Source organism: Aptenodytes patagonicus, chromosome 5 (assembly GCF_965638725.1).
Source record: "Aptenodytes patagonicus chromosome 5, bAptPat1.pri.cur, whole genome shotgun sequence".
Taxonomy (NCBI): Eukaryota; Metazoa; Chordata; class Aves; order Sphenisciformes; family Spheniscidae; genus Aptenodytes; species Aptenodytes patagonicus.
Window position 1 is genome coordinate 24,255,064 of NC_134953.1, and position 20,372 is coordinate 24,275,435.

A 20,372-nucleotide genomic window follows, 5' to 3' on the forward strand; every position below is an offset into this window, starting at 1 on the left:
GAGGCAAATAGTGCATATGCTGTCTTCTTTTTTTTTTAGCAAAGTTCTGAGTACATTCAGGTTTTAAATAACAAGATTTTAAAGTTCTTCCAACATCTACAGCATAAACTAATGATGAAGAGATCACATTTTGGTTATTGCAGAACAAATGAAAAATATTTCTGCTATTCATGATTTTAATAATAATATAACTTAAAAATGATGCATTTTGCTGACTTTTCCTTATTTAGCAGAAATAATTGGCTAAAATATGCTCCAAAATAATATATAGTTGTGGGTTTTGGTAGCTTTGTAGAATGATCTATAAAATTTTATAAAACTTAAATATTCAAATAATTATTTTTATAAAGCACTTTACAGTGTATTTTACTTTTGAAAGACAATGCAGAATGGCATTGGCAAAGGGCAAATTTTGATTCCTGAGATTTAATATAGTATAATCTATATTGTAACTTAATTTACTGTAATGTTATTTGCTTTGATATAAGCTTACTCTGATTAGTTCAAATGCAGTATAGTTTTTCTCCAGAGGTAACATGCAGTGTATACTGTGCTACACATTTTAGATCTATACAGTATCTAAAAATATGATGCATTATGCCTTTCTTTCAGTTTGTGACTCATACAGTATGTTTTCTGAGAAGAATGCAGAAATGTATCATTATTTGAGCTAATCTAACGCTTTCAATTTGACTGATGTCCCTTGTCATCAATTTTTTTCATTGAGCATCTGTTAAACATAAAAGTGTACACTGTATTTTATCAGAATGAGCGATCCTGACATCTGTAATTAAGCCTCCTCTGTTTCTGCTTTATTGGCTTTAACATCCCTGTCTAACAGATTGTACAAATTGCACATTTGTTTACAAAACAGGTCCAGATTGTTCTTTGAATGTCCCTTCCACGGAGTCTTACTGGATTCTACCAAATGTAAAGCCATTCAGCCCTTCTGTGGGACGGGCTTCCCATAAGGCAGTCCTCCATGGGAAATTTATGTGGGTGATTGGTGGATACACTTTTAACTACAGTTCATTCCAAATGGTGTTGAAGTAAGTGATTTCTCCTTTGTCATATCCCTTCTGATGTGGCTTCGGGAAAACTGGTCTTACCAGGGAGGTAGCCTCTATCCTGCAACTTAACTGAAAGTTTTATATGTTCTTAGATTCTTTATTAACGGTGTTATTTTCTGCTTGTAATTTTCTTATGATTAAAGAAAGTTAAAATATGGGTAATATCGATCTATATGTGATACTAATGTGTAATTTCTTCAGTTTTGTGAAAACTGTTGCCATATTTTGCTGCAAAGCATAAAAATGTTTGTGGTGATAAAACAGTAAAAGAAATCCATGTGCTGGTATTTGCAGATAGAATGCTATTTGTATTATTGAAGTTAATTTATAGTTATAGGACACTGGTATTTAATACATGCACTTAGCCTGTTGGTGCCCTGCCAGTAGGGTTAGGCAGATCATCCATATTTCACTTCTTCGTATTTATGACAGTTTGTATGGTGACTTGTATATATGTACAGGCCCTAAATGTGGTAAATGCAAGTACTAGGATATGTTTATTAGCATGTTTGCTCTATTTTTGTCTACCTCTTGTTTTCTTCCACACCTTTGCAATCATCCAAAACAAATCCCATCATCTTTGGTGATTTCCTTTTCTATCTCTGTCTTCTTTTTTTTTACCTTTCTTCCATCTTGTTGTGTTTTAATCCATTAATGGATTAATTGTTAATTAAAATTTAAAGGAAATTAAAATCAACCATACAACTGAGAGGGATCTCAACAATAAGTTTTCGAAGTAGTGCAAAAGATTGCAGCGTAAGCAGTTCAGTGTTTTTTTTTCCTGGTGTGACTGATAACAGTGAGCTTAGCAATCTAGTTTCAGAACTTTCTTGTAAGTCTGGTGACTTTTATTACAGTCCTATTTTCTGAGATTGTTGATGGGTCCCTGAAAGAGCTGCTTCTGTTTTCATTGATGAACATTTAGTACACTATGACTAGTTAGTACACTTGTAACAGTACAAGTGATCATGTTACTGCTGCTAACAAATTACCACGTCAGATAAACAACAGTGACTGATCAAGTGTGCACACTTTGCCAAACAGAAGTTAGTTCAAACATACAAAAGTCCTTATTTCTCTGCAGGTAGAAAAATGTTTACTTTTCTATTTCTCTTCTAGCTACAATTTGGAAAGCAGTATATGGAACGTAGTACCTGTATCCAAAGGGCCACTCCAGAGATATGGACACACTCTTGCTTTATATCAGGTTTGGACTCTTCAGCATCCTATTTACTTAATTTCTTTGTGTGTGCTGTTAGCGATCTTAAAATGATTCATCGTGAACATAGATTTTTGAGGATAATTTAATTTCTAGTCCCTAAGCATTTTGTATTAGTGTCTTCTTCAGTACTTGGATCTATTGCACAATCTTTTTCCAAAAATTGTGTAATACCTCTAAGTCACTTACTAGCTGACCATAAACCCTCAAAGCTAAACCCACCAATAAGAGCGGGCTAATATAATTGGAACTGCAGTAAGGGAAGGTGAGCTGGGAGACAAGGGTGACTCCAGCGTGGGCGGTGCCCTCACTGACCAGGCAGCATCCCCAGGGGGTATGCCCCAGCAGGCAGAACTGGGTGCTGGTAGCAGGGTCCTTTGACAGCCCCAGACACGGCAAGTGATGGCACAGGTCCAGGGATTATCCAAGGAGTCCAGTCAGGAGCAAAAGGAGACAGGGCCAGAGGCAGGACTGGAGAGAAGGCTGCAACGTATGCCTGAGGGGATGGTCCAGGAGACAAGTTACCTACATTGCAGGTCCAGGTCCATTCAGGAGGCAGGATCACAAGCAGTCAGGGACTGAGGGTCCATGGCTGAGCCTCGGGTGAGGCTGGCCAGGGCCGTTAAGGCCTGTTAATGACCTAAAAGCCATGACAATAAGAAATAAATTTTTATTTGTTTTATTATTCATAGTAAAGAACCAGACCAGTATTAAAATACAAACTTTTGTTCTATAGTATCATTTTACTGTAAGTTCAAATGAATATGAACTACTGGCAGTTTTGCTTCTAATGGTATCATGTAGTCTGCATGCTGCTTTATTGAAATCACTTGTAAAGGTTTATTTCACTGTAAAAAAAAAAAGGATTCTTTGTACTGATAGACTATACAGACAGAAATGATCTTTATTTAAAAAAAAATAAAAATTGCCTTTTGTTAATTTGTTAATTTTTGGCTAGTGTTAGTCATGTCTCCAAAATATAAAGGACCAGAATTGAATGCAGTGCATAATTTAGCCTTGTACAGATGATGGCAAACTTGTTAACTGTGACAGAGAAATACAGAATTTGTATCCCAAATTTTCAGTTGTTTGCATAAGACACCTCCAGTAGGGAAGAACAAAAAAGATTGTGTCAAGTCGGACCAGAGTGTTCATCTAGCCTAGTCCTGAATAATGGGTAACAGCGAATGCCTGGGGAAGAATATAAGAAAAAATTACAAGAACATATAGAAACTTCCTCAGAATACTGTGCTAGTCTGCAGCTGGGATTTTCTAAGATAGGATAGTATTTCTGTGGAAAGATTATGAATCCATGTTTTATATATGGTCCGAAAATTTGGAAAAAATACTTATTTTAGCATTGATACCATCCTGTGCCTAAGAATTCCAGTGTATTTAGTGAAGAAAAACCACGTTTTGGGAAACTGGTACTAGCTGGTTTAGTTTTGATAATCCCTACTTCTTATACTACTTTCCATTTATTTTCTCTGTACCACTCATGATTTTCTGTAAGTCCATCATATCCTCTCTAATTTCTTTTTCACGCTGAAAATTCCTTGCATTTTTAATAATCCTCTAGAAGGAAGCTATTTCATACCTCAGATAACATTGTGTCATTGCCTCTACCTCTTCTAGTTCTGTTATATCCCTTCTGAGATAGGGGGAATCACAGTCTTTAGTGTATTGGTACCTCAGAGACTGATGTCATAGAATTAACAGTCTAATTTTTTCCTATTAATTCTTAATGGTATTTTAGCTTTTTGAAAGTCTGCTGTTTGCTTTGAACTGGTATTTTCACAGAACTATCAGTTATAACCTCAAGATCTCATTCTAGTCAATTCAAACCCCACCACCATATGTATGACTTAAAATTGTTTTTTATTTGTATGCATCACTTCACGCTTATCTATGTGAACTTTTATTTACCCTTTTATTTGTCCTTGTATTGCGCATTCAGTATTATAAGATTCTTCTGCAATTCTTTGCTTTTGACCATTGTCTCAGCTATTTTGAGTAACATAGTATTGTCAAAAAAAATTGTCATTTTTCCATTCATCCCTGTGCCAGATTGTTTTTGAGTATGTTGAACAAACAAATCCCAATTGTAGATCTCTGTGGGATACCACCAATGACCTCTATTAATTTAAGAAGTGAGCATTTTTTTCCCAAACTTTTCTTTATCAAATTATTTACCCTTGTGTTATCTGCTTTGCTCATCCCAGAACAGCCTAGTTTCTTTAAGGCATGAGGAACATTATCAAGCATCTTCTGGAAATTCCAGATAACTGTATCAACCAGACCTTTGATTCCTTCAGGAAAATCCAAGGATTTGCAAGATATAACTTCTGTTTTCAGAAGTTGTTAGGCTTTTCCTCAGTCTGTGTGTCTTATCCAGCTGTTCACTGAATTCTGTCCATTCTGCCTGTTGCTTTTCAGTCTCTTGGTACTGACACATTTTTAAGCAAGGAGTTACACACTACAGACAGGGGTCAGCTGTTTTGTTCTTAAATTCCTTCAGAACTGATGCTGGTGACTTATTGCTGATTATTTTGTCAGTTTTGTGTGGTTTCTTTTTTTTTTTTTTTTACTTCCTATAACCTTCTGTATTAATTTCTGCTATGGAAATACCTGTAAAGTCTACCATGAAGAACTGACATGGGAAAATTAACTTCATTTTATTGCTATGGCTTTATCGTCTCAGAATACTCCTTCAGACTGTCTGTTGGCACCACAAATTATCTAGTTGGCTGTATTTCTAATGCATTTGAAAAAGGATGTATTAGTCCTTTATGTATAATGTTGCAGGCAGCTCATTAAGCTGTTTCATGGCTTTATATGTCTCTGCGTTTTAATCTGCTGGAGTTTTTGAACCTTCATTTTGAAGTATACTTTTTCTTCTAACAGTCTCTGTTATCCTCCTGTTAAGTTAAGCTTGCTTTATTTTGTTATTTGTAATGGGAAATTTTGTGTTTGTGTTTTTTTTTTTTTTTTTAAATAGGAAGCATTCATTTGATCTGAGCAGATGTCTTTAAAATGTCTTGTCCTGGTTTCGGCAGGGATAGAGTTAATTTCCTTCCTAGTAGCTGGTACAGTGCTGTGTTTTGGATTTAGGATGAGAACAAAGTTGATAAGGCACCGATGTTTTAGTTGTTGCTAGGTAGTGCTTACACTAGCCAAGGACTTTTCAGCTTCCCATGCTCTACCGACTGAGAAGGCTGGAGGTGCACAAGAAGCTGGGAGGGGGCACAGCCAAACTGGCCCAAGGGACATTCCATACCATGTGTCGTCATGCTCAGTACATAAACTGGGGAAAGCTGGCCGGGGGGGCCGCTGCTCGGGGACTGGCGGGTGGTGAGCAATTGCACTGTGCATCACTTGCTTTGTGTATTATTATTATTATTGCTATTATTATTTCATTTCAATTATTAAACTGTTTTTATCTCAACTCACGAGTTTTTCTAACTTGTGCTCTTCCAATTCTCTCCCCCATCCCACCGGGGGCGGGGGGAGTGAGTGAGCGGCTGTGTGGTGCTCAGTTACCAACTGAGGTTAAACCACGACAATCCTTTTTGGCACCCAACGTAGGGCACGAAGGGTTTGAGAGAATAACAGATTAACCAGAGTGTATTAAGGAATTTATATCTGCTAATAGTTGTGGGTCACAATGTTGGTTTCTCTTTTCTCGATATTGATTTGTCTAATCTGCATCGTGCTCTTTTTTTCGCTGTACATGTTAAAGATTGGTGTTGGTTTTTGCAGTTTGCTGTGGTCTGCAGTGATTAGTGATGTCTCGCTTGTGAGGTTTGTTTTTAGAACATTGACCTTGGCATTAGTGTGGTATGTAAACTTCGCAATGAAGCCGTTACTGTACGACGGATATCATTTCGTGGAGACAACTAGCAATTACAGTAACTTTTCTGAGAGTTTTTTTACGGAGGAAATTACAGGATGGCAGTGTCACTACCTTCTTCTATGATGTTTCCTCCTTCATTACAGTAACTTTTCAGTATTTTGAACATCCTTGGGTAGTTAAGATACTTCTATTGGTACTTCTTGGGAATATTGTTTCGGTTTTGTCTAAAGTTGGTAAGCAATTTAAGAGTATCATCCAGAGATTTGCCCCAAGGCTGAATAGTTATGAGTGGCAGGGTGTGTGGGACAAGATGGGCAAGTACCTAGGCCAATGGGCACCCCCAGTGTTTTGGAACTTCACCCCTGAGCAAGTGCAGAATCCTGAAAAGTTAGTAGAATATTTGGACAAAGTATGCTGTCACCCTGGCAACATCCAGAGAGATGCAGATCGTTGCAACGTGCTGGGGCCTGGCCCATGCCTACCGAGCCCTGCTCAACACCATTCAGTACCCTCAAAGGGAAGAGAAGGTCTCTGGATCTGACGGTAAAATGACATGCTCTGCGGCCACTCTGACCCCGGTGACAGGCGCTGCGGCCACTCTGACCCCAGCGACATGCCGTGCGGCCACTCCAACCCCGGCGACACGCCCTGTGGCTGAACCAAAGAGCCAACCTGTGCCGGTATCAGTCGCCCCTGTACACAAGACGAAATCTTGGAAGTGGAAGTTGGCTTGTTTAGTAAGGGAGGAAGAAACTTCTTCTAAAAGGGAGCCAGAGGAAGAAGTGGAAGAGGCAGACTACCCTGGAGAAGGGCCATCACGAGAACAGGAGGAGGAGACCCGGCCACTGCTCGGGGAGGAAGAAGAGGAAGAACTCATAAACGAGGCAGTAACCACCCAATCTCTATCCCTGAGTGAGCTGCGAGATATACGAAAAGATTTCAGCCATCATCCAGGTGAGCATATTGTCACCTGGCTGCTCCGATGCTGGGATAATGGGGCCAGTAGCCTGGAATTAGAGGGTAAAGGAGCCAAGCAGCTGGGATCCCTTTCTAGGGAAGGGGGCATTGACAAAGCGATTGGAAAAGGGACACGAGTCCTCAGCCTTTGGAGGTGACTTGTCAAGCATGAAGAAAGGTATCCCTTCAAGGAAGATGTCATATGTCACCCAAGCAAGTGGGCCACCATTGAGAAGGGTATCCAGTTTCTGAAAGAATTAGCTGTGCTGGAGGTGATTTATGGTGACCTGAGCAATGAACAGCTATCCAAAGATCCAGACGAAGTCAAGTGCACACGACCCATGTGGCAGAAGTTTATAAGGAGCGCACCATCGTCATATGCCAATTCATTGGCAGTGATGACCTGGAAAGATGGAGAGGAACAAACAGTGGATGAATTGGCTGGTCAACTCCGGCAATATGAAGAAAGTCTCTCTTCCTCCCTCGTCTCGGCTGTGGAGAAACTGTCCTGGGAGATCCAGCGACTCAGAGAGGATAGGTCCTACTCCCCACCTGTACGGACCAGTATCTCGGCTATTAGGAGTCAGCGTTCTTTTGCTCAAGAGAGAAAATATAAAGGGTACACACCACGGGGCACCCTATGGTTTTACCTGTGTGACCACGGAGAGGACATGAGGAAGTGGGATGGAAAACCTACCTCAGCCCTAGGGGCACGGGTACGTGAATTGCAAGGGAAAACAATCACAGAAAGGGGTTCTTCCAGGAAAATTGCTGCTCCAGTTTCCAGCGGGCAGTTCCCCAGACAGAGTAGAAGGGCTGATCTTACTTCTGATCTTAATAAAGAAACTTCTGACTCGTATGTACAAGAAATGAGAAATGAATACTGTGATGAGGATTAGAGGGGCCCTGCCTCCAGCCAGGGGGAGGAAAGGGACAACTGGGTTTACTGGACTGTGTGGATTCGGTGGCCTGGCACATCAGACCCACAGGAGTATAAGGCTCTAGTAGACACCGGTGCACAGTGTACCCTAATGCCATCAAGCTATATAGGGGCAGAACCCATCTGTATTTCTGGGGTGACGGGGGGATCCCAACAGCTAACTGTTTTGGAAGCTGAAGTAAGTCTAACTGGGAATGGGTGGCAAAAGCACCCCATTGTGACTGGCCCAGATGCTTCGTGCATCCTTGGCATAGACTACCTCAGGAGAGGGTATTTCAAGGACTCAAAAGGGTACCGGTGGGCTTTTGGTATAGCTGCCTTGGAGATGGAGGAAGTTAAACAGCTGTCCACCTTGCCTGGTCTCTTGGAGGACCCCTCTGTTGTGGGGTTGCTGTAGGTCGAAGACCAACAGGTGCCAATCACTACCACCACGGTGCACCGGCGGCAATATCGCACCAACCGAGACTCCCTGATTCCCATCCATGAGCTGATTCGTTGACTGGAGAGCCAAGGAGTGATCAGCAAGACTCGCTCACCCTTTAATAGTCCCATATGGCCAGTGCGGAAGTCTAATGGAGAGTGGAGACTAACAGTAGACTATCGTGGCCTGAATGAAGTCACGCCACTGCTGAGTGCTGCTGTGCCAGACATGCTAGAACTTCAATACGAATTGGAATCAAAGGCAGCCAAGTGGTATGCCACAGTTGATATTGCTAATGTGTTTTTCTCAATCCCTTTGGCAGCGGAGTGCAGGCCACAATTTGCTTTCACTTGGAGGGGCGTCCAGTACACCTGGAACCGACTGCCCCAGGGGTGGAAACACAGCCCCACCATTTGCCATGGACTGATCCAGACTGCACTGGAACAGGGTGGAGCTCCAGAACACTTGCAATACATTGATGACATCATCATGTGGGGCAACACAGCAGGAGAAGTTTTTGAAAAAGGGAAGAAAATAGTCCAAATCCTGCTGAAGGCCGGTTTTGCCATAAAACAAAGTAAGGTCAAGGGACCTGCACAGGAGATACAGTTTTTAGGAATAAAATGGCAAGATGGACGTTGTCAGATCCCAATGGATGTGATCAAGAAAATAACAGCCGTGTCTCCACCAACTAGGAAAAAGGAAACACAAGCTTTCTTAGGTGTTGTGGGTTTTTGGAGAATGCATATTCCAAATTACAGTCTGATCGTAAACCCTCTCTATCAAGTGACCCGAAAGAAGAACGATTTCAAATGGGGCCCTGAGCAACGACAAGCTTTTGAACAAATTAAAGAGGAGATAGTTCATGCAGTAGCCCTGAGGCCAGTCCGGGCAGGACAAGATGTAAAAAATGTGCTCTACACCGCAGCCAGGGAGAATGGCCCTACCTGGAGCCTCTGGCAGAAAGCACCTGGGGAGACTCGAGGTCGACCCCTAGGGTTTTGGAGTCGGGGATACAGAGGATCCGAGGCCTGCTATACTCCAACTGAAAAAGAGATATTAGCAGCATATGAAGGGGTTCGAGCTGCTTCGGAAGTGATCGGCACTGAAGCACAGCTCCTCCTGGCACCCCGACTGCCGGTGCTAGGCTGGATGTTCAGAGGGAGGGTCCCCTGTACGCATCATGCAACTGATGCTATGTGGAGTAAGTGGGTCACACTGATCACACAACGGGCTCGAATAGGAAACCCCAGTCGCCCAGGAATCCTGGAAGTGATCATGGATTGGCCAGAAGGCAAAGATTTTGGAATATTGCCAGAGGAGGAGGTGACGCGTGCTGAGGAGGCCCCAATGTATAATGAACTACCAGAAAATGAGAAGCAATATGCCCTGTTCACTGATGGGTCCTGTTGTCTTGTGGGAAAGCATTGGAGGTGGAAAGCTGCTGTATGGAGTCCTATGCGACAAGTTGTAGAAACTGCTGAGGGAGAAGGTGAATCGAGCCAATTTGCAGAAGTAAAGGCCATCCAGCTGGCTTTAGACATTGCTGACCGAGAAAAGTGGCCAGTGCTCTATCTCTATACTGACTCATGGATGGTGGCAAATGCCCTGTGGGGGTGGTTGCAGCAATGGAAGCAGAGCAACTGGCAGCGCAGAGGCAAACCCATCTGGGCTGCCGCATTGTGGCAAGATATTGCTGCCCGAGTGGAGAACCTGTTTGTAAAAGTCTGTCACATAGATGCTCACATACCTAAGAGTCGGGCTACTGAAGAACATCAAAACAACCAGCAGGTGGATCAGGCTGCTAAGATTGAAGTGGCTCAGGTGGATCTGGACTGGCAACATAAGGGTGAATTATTTCTAGCTCGGTGGGCCCATGGCACCTCAGGTCACCAAGGAGGAGATGCAACATACAGATGGGCTTGTGATCGAGGGGTGGACTTGACCATGGACACTATTGCGCAGGTTATCCATGAATGCGAAACATGCTCTGCGATCAAGCAAGCCAAGCGGTTAAAGCCTCTCTGGTATGGAGGACGATGGCTGAAATATGAATATGGGGAGGCCTGGCAGATCGATTATATCACACTCCCATAAACCCGCCAAGGCAAGCGCCACGTGCTTACAATGGTGGAGGCAACCACCGGATGGCTGGAAACATATCCTGTACCCCATGCCACCGCCCGGAACACTACCCTGGGCCTTGAAAAGCAAGTCCTATGGCGACATGGCACCCCAGAAAGAATTGAGTCAGACAGCGGGACTCATTTCTGAAACAACCTCATAGACACCTGGGCCAAAGAGCACGGCATCGAGTGGGTGTATCACATCCCCTATCATGCACCAGCCTCTGGGAAAATTGAACGATACAATGGACTGTTAAAGACTACGCTGAGAGCAATGGGTGGCGGGACATTCAAACATTGGGATACGCATTTAGCAAAGGCCACCTGCTTAGTCAACACTCGGGGATCTGCCAATCGAGCTGACCCTGCTCAGTCAGAACTTTTACGTACTGTAGATGGGAATAAAGTCCCTGTGGTGCACATAAAAAATATGCTGGGGAAAACAGTTTGGGTTATTCCTGCCTCGGGCAGAGGCAGACCCATCCGTGGGATTGCTTTTGCTCAAGGACCTGGGTGCACTTGGTGGATAATGCGGAAGGATGGGGAATTCCGATGTGTACCTCAAGGGAATTTGATTTTGGGTGAGAATAGCCAATGATCTGAATTATGTGATGTTAAGTGGTACATAATATTATATGCCATACTAATGATATTACAATAAGAATCACCCAGGCTAATGAAGAATAACTTCAATGAAACCAAGCAAAGCACAGTGATGATGGTACCAGAACTGACTTCAACATGAAACAATCCAACACCACATACCATCTCCATCTTTCCTGCCCTGGAAGATTATTGCGACAGATGGAGCCCGAATGCATGGACTAAATGAACTCACCGAACATTTTAGAGGGATGGCCCATAGACTAAGGGAATGATATCTGTGTGTGTGTATATATATATATATACAGAAAGAAACCCGGGAAAAGGGGTGGTGATTAATGGAAATGTACTGGAAAATATGAGACTTGAGCATGACGTAGATGGTATAGAATGAGGGGTGGATATTGTCCTGGTTTCGGCAGGGATAGAGTTAATTTCCTTCCTAGTAGCTGGTACAGTGCTGTGTTTTGGATTTAGGATGAGAACAAAGTTGATAAGGCACCGATGTTTTAGTTGTTGCTAGGTAGTGCTTACACTAGCCAAGGACTTTTCAGCTTCCCATGCTCTACCGACTGAGAAGGCTGGAGGTGCACAAGAAGCTGGGAGGGGGCACAGCCAAACTGGCCCAAGGGACATTCCATACCATGTGTCGTCATGCTCAGTACATAAACTGGGGAAAGCTGGCCGGGGGGGCCGCTGCTCGGGGACTGGCTGGGCATCGGTTGGCGGGTGGTGAGCAATTGCACTGTGCATCACTTGCTTCGTTTATTATTATTATTATTATTACTACATTATTATTATTATTTTATTTCAATTATTAAACTGTTTTTATCTCAACCCACAAGTTTTTCTCACTTGTGCTCTTCCAATTCTCTCCCCCATCCCACCAGGGGTGTGGGGGGGAGGAGTGAGCGAGCGGCTGTGTGGTGCTCAGTTACCAACTGAGGTTAAACCACGACACGTCTTCATATTATCATTACAGATTTTATCCTTTTAGTTGTACCTTTTAGTTTCCTTTTATGATCGGTCTTCCTTTTATATAGTGCTCCTTTTAAAGTTAAGCAAAAGGAGCTTTGTGGGAGTTTGGATGGATTTTTTTGTTTTGTTTTGTGTTTTTTTTTTTTTTCCCCCCCCCCCCCCCGGCATCTGTTGCTCTTCCAGAGATGTTGAATCTGTACCTGGCATGGTTAATATTGTAGAGGTGTTTTTCAATAACAATATGAACTAGATTTTGTGCATGCCCCAACATAACTCAAAAATTGCTTTTCTTCTCATCAGTTCCCTGATTCATTACTAATGTATTATCTGTTCTTTGAAGGTCAGATCTTTCTGACTACTATCTTTGGTTATTAGAATTCTTGTAGAATGTGGACCTTTTAGTTGGGAAACATTCAAGTAATGTGTCATTTAGCAGTTCAGAATAAAGGCTTAAAATCTCATTTAACCTTTTTATTTGACAGTGCTAATATTTTCTTGAGATATTCCAGACTGAAGGGTAACCATTTTAGAGATACTTTTACCAGCAAATATTAAATACAATAGACCTCTGTTAATTCAGAGATCTTTTTGGATCTCAGTGAGGAAATGCAACTCTTGTTAATATTAATGAAAGCTACAAGCAAGTGTGTAGTGAAGAAGCTGTTGCTGTTGTCAAAGGCACATGTTAATTAGTAATTAGAATTCACTAATAATGAACACAGCACCACTCATGTTAAATAATTAATACGTTGCTTGTACTAGTGATTATGTCAAATGTCACAAATTACATGGGCCAAAAGGAGCTGATCATGTAAGCTGAAGAAATTCCAACTGAAAAAGTACATCCTCTTGAAATAAGTTCTGAAGTTAACTTGTTAGGATAAACTTTTGTTATTTTTCCTTTCAGTTGTTCAGCCTCTTGAAAAAACAGAAAAATGATTTAGTGTGAAGAGTAGTAGACCGTAATACCTAGAGATGGCAGCTTTGAGCTGTGTTTTGAGCTGTGTACTAGTCATTGTGTAATGTTTCCTTTATAGTTGAGAGAAAAAATATCCACAGAGAAGAAATTAGATTAAGTTTTTGACTTGAGCTCCTGAGATTTCAAAGCCTAGCGCTAGACCAGAGTGAGAGCGCAGAGCTTGTATTGCCTGATTGTGGTGCAAGGTAAATTGAAGCTGTATAATTGACTCTGTGGAGAATGAAATAAGTTACTGTGCCCATTTCCCTCAGAAAGCTTCTTTAGTTAAAATTGAAGTACTGTACTACTTTATTCTGAAGAAAAAAAGATCAGAAGACTCCCACTGATGTATAGTTATAACAAGTGACTAAGACTTTTTATGCATTTATAGAGGAGAGAGTATAAAAATGTTCTTCTTGCTTTTAGTCCAACTAAACTGTTAGATAGTTTTACCTTCAGTGTCTCTTCAGACTGGTTATTAGAAAAGTGCTACCTATATCTGTTAGCCATTGGTTCTCCCGTATCTTAAAGATTATATATACTTCCTGGCATCTTGATACTGAAAAATGTCAACATACTTTGAAATAATTCATAAAAGAAATAGGATTATAAAGAGACTGGAAGAAATGGCCTGTGAGGTTTTTAAAGTAGGTACATATAGCTTTGCTAAACGGTGACTAGATAGGGAGTTAGTAAATTGAAAAAAATACTGGATCCCTGGAATAAAGTAGAAAGGGAGTTGCATATGGGGTGAGTATATGGTCACTGCTCGGAGTTTACTCGGTAGTGAGCTTGTGGTTGTATCACAGAATTCGACCTTGTAATTAAACTGTTGCTAGTAGTCCCAAGACAGTGGAAGGATGACTGGGCACTGAGATTTGTTTCCCTTGAGATTGGCAATAGGAATGAAGCAAACAGGCGGGCTAACATAGTAGTAATCATTTTCCAGTATATGGACCATTTTATACGTAGTCAAATTTAATTTGGCTCATTTGAGTTTTATGAATGTTACTTACAATTTTAGTGCTTTATTAAAAAAGAATAATTGTTTTGATTCCTTTTCCAAATTAATTGATATTGATGTTGAGTCTGTGTATCTCTTCTGGTATTTTTTTATTAGCCTAATCAAAACCTAGCGTTAACAAAAAAAAGTAAAATCTTTTTCTGCTTTAATATGAGTGAGACAAAATCTTTCTCCAATTGGTTTGTTGTTATTCTTTTATATGCCTATTTTTGTTGGCTATTGTAGTATAATTCGGAACAGCACTAGGAATGTAAAAGTCTTTTCTAACTATTCTATTAATAATTATTAGCAGGTTGTACCACCAAGTTGCATAGTTTTATTATTTTATGACTTTAAATTAGATCTTATGCACAACTTGCTTTCTAATTCTGATTTGCAGACCTCAGAAGTATATGAGAAGTAGGCTAGATGAGCTGTCATACAGTTTTTGCATGTAGTCTAGATAAAAGCCTATTCAGAGTTCCTCTTCAATTAAGTGGACCTTGCTCATCAAGAGATTGGTTGCTTTATGTAAAAATGTGATATTTTTCATTCCTTGTTTCAACATTATATTCCAATTGGTTTGAAAGTCAAAGTCTAAGCATTACTGGCTTTTATGTCTAGCAGATGTAAAAGCAGATGCCTAGTTAATACTTTTCTATGCAGTCTCCATTACTTATTCCTTCCTTCCAATATGTTTAATCCAAATATTAAATGTACAAAAGATCAGACTGATATCTCTGCTAAAATCCCAGCTTATATCTTCAGCAGTTTTAAAGCTCTGTTCACATAATTTTATTTGCATGCTTTTCTTCAGCCTAGTTTTCTGTAAATGTAGGAATGTTCACGCAAACAAGTAAACTTCAAATTTTGTTTTTTTGCCAGAAGCACACTACCTTATTTTCCTGTCCTATATTTTGAATGCTACTGTAGTCCAGGAAAAAAGTTATTGGCTTTTAAGATACATAGGAACTGACTTAATTGAATCCTTCAATGAATTAATACCTTTAACTGTAGCCAGAAACAATATGGAAAACTGTGGAAATAATGAAGAAATAAAGTGACAGCACTCTTGATTAGGCTAACCTCCTGACATACAGATTGCTGCAGTATGTACTGTCTTGAACTTGAATTTGGTCCTGTTGGGAAGCTTAGGTTATAATATGCTCCTCGTGTAACTTAGCAGGTTCTTGTTCAGTGAGGATATAGTTCCACAATAAGCTAAGAATAATAAGGCAGGCTGCAGGAGGAAGAGTTAAGTGAAGACTGCTTTCCAGTCTGTCAGTCCTGATCTAATGGGAGGATTATGGGATCAAGTAGAGATGTTGATTATTCTTTTTTTTTTCTTGTGATATAACACATAAAAGAATGTTCTTGATGTTGCTACCATATTAAAGGAGGTCATGGTCTGAGGAAATGAAGAGGAGGTATTAGGCAGTCCTAAAGCAGGTGGCACGTATTAAAGCAGGTGGCACGTATTGAATGCAGAAAACAGGCTTGTGATGGATGAGTTATTGCCAGATGACTTTTTTGAGTCTTACTTACATTTTGCTTGAAAAAAAAATTCCAGAAATTTCTTCTTGATGTACAGATTTGATTAAACTTTTAGAAATTTCAGGTAAGCATAGAGAACAAAAGTTCTGATGAACTTTTGAGTCCTGTTAGTTTACATAAAGTTAATTTATATACTAATGCATGGGTACAATCTAAGAGAGGAAAACAGATTGATAGTCTTGTTTCAAGAAAATGGAGAATGACTGTTCTTCATGTGGTTTGTGAGTGGCATTTCTTTGGCCAAATTTTCAGGAACAGATTGGACTTATATAAGAATTAAGTCAGAAAACTTGTTTCTGAGAGAGAAACTTTTCCATGCGGCCATGATACAGTTAAAAAATACAAAATGAAAATTATGTGGTTATTTTAACATGATTAATTTACTTCCAATTCAGTAGAAATGGATTATAAATTACTGCCTTATGCATTTCCTTTACACTTTTTTTGTGGTTGGTAACAGATAAGATTCTTTTGGAATGCAGGCAGGATTTGCATAACAGTGTAGCGTTCCCAGGTAGTCAGAGCAGCTGATAAGTATTGTTCTTTTAGGAAAAAAGAAAAATTGCAAAGTCTAAAAGAATAAAAATACAAGTTTTAGAAAAGTCTTGAATTACTGCATTTATATGAAATATAAAATCAATATTAACACTGACATATGGTGTAGGGAAGAGAGCCTGTCCAAGGTCAAAGGAACTAACGATTTTGGCCGTCTGTTTGTTCAGGATTCAATGTGAAGTGTGTAGAAGAGTTACTCTGGTCTGCTGTATAGGTTGTCGGCTGGGACTTATTACACAAGTGGGTGCTATTACTTGCTCTGTTGGTGATCTTGTTGAGTAACTTCCTTGCTCTGTTTCAGTTTTTTCTCACTGTAAAATGCTCCTCCGTGAAGCGATTTGAAGTCTTGTTAAAACGACTATGCAAAGGCTAGGTGATACTGTTGGGGCATGATTTTTCAGGAATTACCAAGTACACAGCCTTGGAAATCGGGAACACAAGACAGCTGAAGTAAAGCATACTGGATCACTGGTCATTTTTGCAATTTTTTAATCTTTTTACCTCTATTAAAATTTACCTTTTATGTGGAAATTCTGTGGGTTACTTTGTCAGTTTTTATGAAACCTCGAATGCACAAATCGCCATGTTAATTTATGATTACTCACTTAAAAGAGGATTTATTTTTGGATTTGGAGCCTTTATTAATTTACAGAAATTAGTGCTTTCATGTAGATCCTGACTTTCTTCATTACTGTAACTCTAAGGATAAATGCACATTGAAAGATTTTATTCTTTCCAGCTTCTAAAAGAATTATAATTTGCCCTCAAATTATAAAGTTCAGACTGCTAAGCCAATTGCCATTTATTTACCAGAACTCTGTTTTTTCTGCATCATCTGTTTAGTCACACAAAGTAAGTGACTTTTCAAAGTTTCTGGTTTTGTGTTTTGTTTTGTTTTTTTTTTTAAGAAAAATATTTTTACTTTTACAATTTGGATATTGTTCATGATCATCCAATGGATTATTTTTTGTTATTGTTTGTAATAGAAAATGGAATAAGGAAGAGGGTCTCAAGAGATATGCATGTATTAAAAATTTGTTTGCAGAGTCAGAAAGAATAGTTGAGGTTGGAAAGGACCTCTGGATATCATCTTGACCAGCCTCTCTGCTCAAAGCAGGGTCAACTACAGCAGGTTGCTCCAGACTTCTTCCAGTTGGGTTTTGAATATCCCCAAGAATATTCAATTCCACAGAATCTCTGAGCAACCCTTTCCAGCTTTTGACCATCTTCACTGTAAAAAGAAACGTTTTTTCTTACATTTAAATTGGATTTCTTGTAATCCAGTTTGTGCCCATCACCTGTTGTCTGTTCACTGGATAATACTGAGAAGAGTCTCGCTCCCTCTGTTTTACCCTCTCCCACCAGGCATTTAATTTTATTTGAATTATTTGGTTATTTAAAAAACCACATCTTCAAAGATGCTGATGATATCAATAAGGTGATGAAATTAAGAGGAATTTTACTGCCTTAAGTTGCTTAATTCCTCCAGCAGGCATTCCAAATTGTGACAGTTTACTTTGAGGTCTTCTGTATTTGAGTTATTCTCTTGTTTCCATTTTGGCTAGAGGAAATGTGTGTGTCAATCGTTATTCTGTAAGAGAAATACTAGATCAAACGAATATTTTCTTCTTCTCTTGAGAAATGTGATTTAACTGTTTTGTTCAAATCCTGGCTTTGGTCTTATGTTTCCTGCCTTCTGCTCTCACCCTCTCTGTCCAATATGCACAGTCAACTATTTACAGATCATATACCTTTTGTCATCTTTCTATATCATTATGGTTCATCAAAAATTTCTACTGAAATGATTTTATCAGGGAAAAAAGCTGATTGGAGAAAATGGAAATATCTATTGGAAAGTTTTGGTTCCATTGAAACTAACAGGAGCTATACTAGCTGTTTTGTTGGCTTGCGCCTGAACAGTTGCCAAGAAACCAACTGATGTGATCTGTAGGTGGGAATGTCATGAATGAGTGAACTGCCTACCTGCTTGGTTTACAGCAAGAAATTTCTCATTTTTGCTGGAATTCCCTACTGAGCAGGAACTCCAAATTACAAGTTCAATATACAGTGTAGTTTTATATACTTCAGTTTGCATATGGTAATATTTATATGAAATTTTCATTGAAAAACACAAGGTTTTTAAAGGTTTATGTAGCTTCTTAGATAATTTTATTAATGTGAAGTAATATATCTGAAATGACCAAGGTTAATTTATTGAGTATATACTCACCTTCACTATCTGCCACTCTGATTAAAAGTGTCGCTTTTGACATGTGGTATCAAAACTTTAAAGTATGAGTGTGTTGGAGGCCTTGTATCTTCTTGGTGCTTATCTGCCTGTTGTTTTGTTATCTGTTCCTTGGACAGTCTGCCTCTTGGTCTTGTCGCTCCTCCAGGCTGAGGAGTACAACTTTTAACATCTTCCATCTGGGCCAGATTCTTGACACTTTTTCCTCGCTAATTTCACATGGACTCTCAGTTTTATACTTTTTGTTGTTGTTTTTCATCTCATTACTCTTGCGGTATGCTATCTTACTATAAACAAATATCTAGCATGCTTTATTCATTTAAAGGTCAGCAGTTTTTGTGTACTAGCACTCTTGAAGCTCTGTATCATGTGTATTGTGTCTGTCAGAAAGTCTCACCTTTAGCATATACCTTGATTTATACTTAGTTTATAAGTAAGTTACAAAGGTAGTATAAGTTTGTAAGGGGATTCCTTCCTTTCTTTCACAGTCTTCATGCTGCTTAGGACCATTTGCACTTGTATCCTTCCTACAATCTTCCTGATTAGGCTTTCCAGATAAATGTCCACCTTTACATGCCTAGGACATTGTTTTTTGTCCTGTATAACTATGCATGTAATTTTTTTTTTTCATTCTGTCTTTCTTCTACTGACTTTGGTCTGCAAGCCTTTCTTTCTCCATGTTCAGCTGATCATCACTAACTTTTAAAGTGTTTTTCAGCAGCACTAGGAGCTTCTTAATCTCAGAAATAGCCCTGAGTGAAGCTTAGTTAAATCTGTTTTTGTCGTTGATAAAGCAGATGTCATGACCTTCTTGTCTTTTTCTCTGTGAATAGTCTTGTGTACAGGATCTGCTGTGTCATTCATAAAGATTGCTCCTCACAGAAGTGTTCTTTTATCTGAACTTTGAATCATTTAAGCAGAACTGTGAGGAGGACTTTTACTGTCAGCTGTCTGAGTAATCGTTTCGAAGTTCATGCAGCTCTTTAGGTCACCTTTTTTTGTGCAGTGTCTTTCCTCAGTGTCAGAAATCTTTTTTTCAAATACTGTTATACAGCACCTGCAACTCTCTAATTAGCTCCCTCTTTCTGCTGTAGTCTGTTATCAGCATTTAAAAATAAATAAATAATTAGTCCACTATGTTAGCGATGCTGATTGGCCTTTTGAGATCGATGTGGCAGTGTAATGAATGAGCCATATGCAATCGTTTTAAGAAGAGTATTTGTTCAAGCCATTCCTTTGGATCAGTGCACAGCCTCCTTACACCTATTGTGGGTCTTCACCAAGCTCTCTCTTTGAAATGTTGTTTTATCTCATAAGAAAAGAAATGGGTTCAGACATATATATCTCTAATCCTACTATAAATTCCTACTGAAGGATGTGAACATCTTTTGTTCAAACACCACCAGTCCAAGCTAATCAGTAACACAAAGTATCACTGCATAGGAGCAACTTTAAATTCCAAATCAAGAAATGTTTACCTGCTTCAAATGAAAACATAGTTGAAAATCTTGCATATGTTTCAAGTATACTCTTGAAGACAGGTCAGACAGTTTGGTCAGTCATTTACTGACTAATCTCTCTGAGTAATGAGGAAATTTTTCATGTGGTCCTGGACTCTGTTGTTTGCCATCAACTGTAGGTATATAGACAGCATTATAACCCACTCAAGCCTTTGTTTTGCTGGACTGAAAGACAGTCATTCTACTGATCATCTATATTTTATATGCCTGCCAGTTTGAGTTCATCTTTCTTGACATGTATAATAATAGCATGCAGTTTACATTTTGATTTAGATCCCATCAGCTCCTTGTACAATAAGTCTGAAATTTCTGCATGGTTGATCCAGACTTCTTATATTAAGTAGTTTCTTTATCTTCTAGTCTCTTC

The 20,372-nt window shown here is 39.6% G+C and overlaps 1 protein-coding gene across 2 annotated transcripts in view; it reads left to right on the forward strand.

Annotated features, from left to right (window-relative positions):
- ATRNL1 (attractin like 1) overlaps positions 1–20,372 on the forward strand; it is a 555,427-nt gene that overhangs the window by 69,013 nt on the left and 466,042 nt on the right. For both annotated transcript variants that reach the window (XM_076339089.1, XM_076339090.1), the window contains exons 6-7: positions 875–1,049; positions 2,190–2,277. In XM_076339089.1, the coding sequence (XP_076195204.1) occupies positions 875–1,049; positions 2,190–2,277 (263 nt within the window). The remainder of the gene's footprint in view (positions 1–874; positions 1,050–2,189; positions 2,278–20,372) is intronic.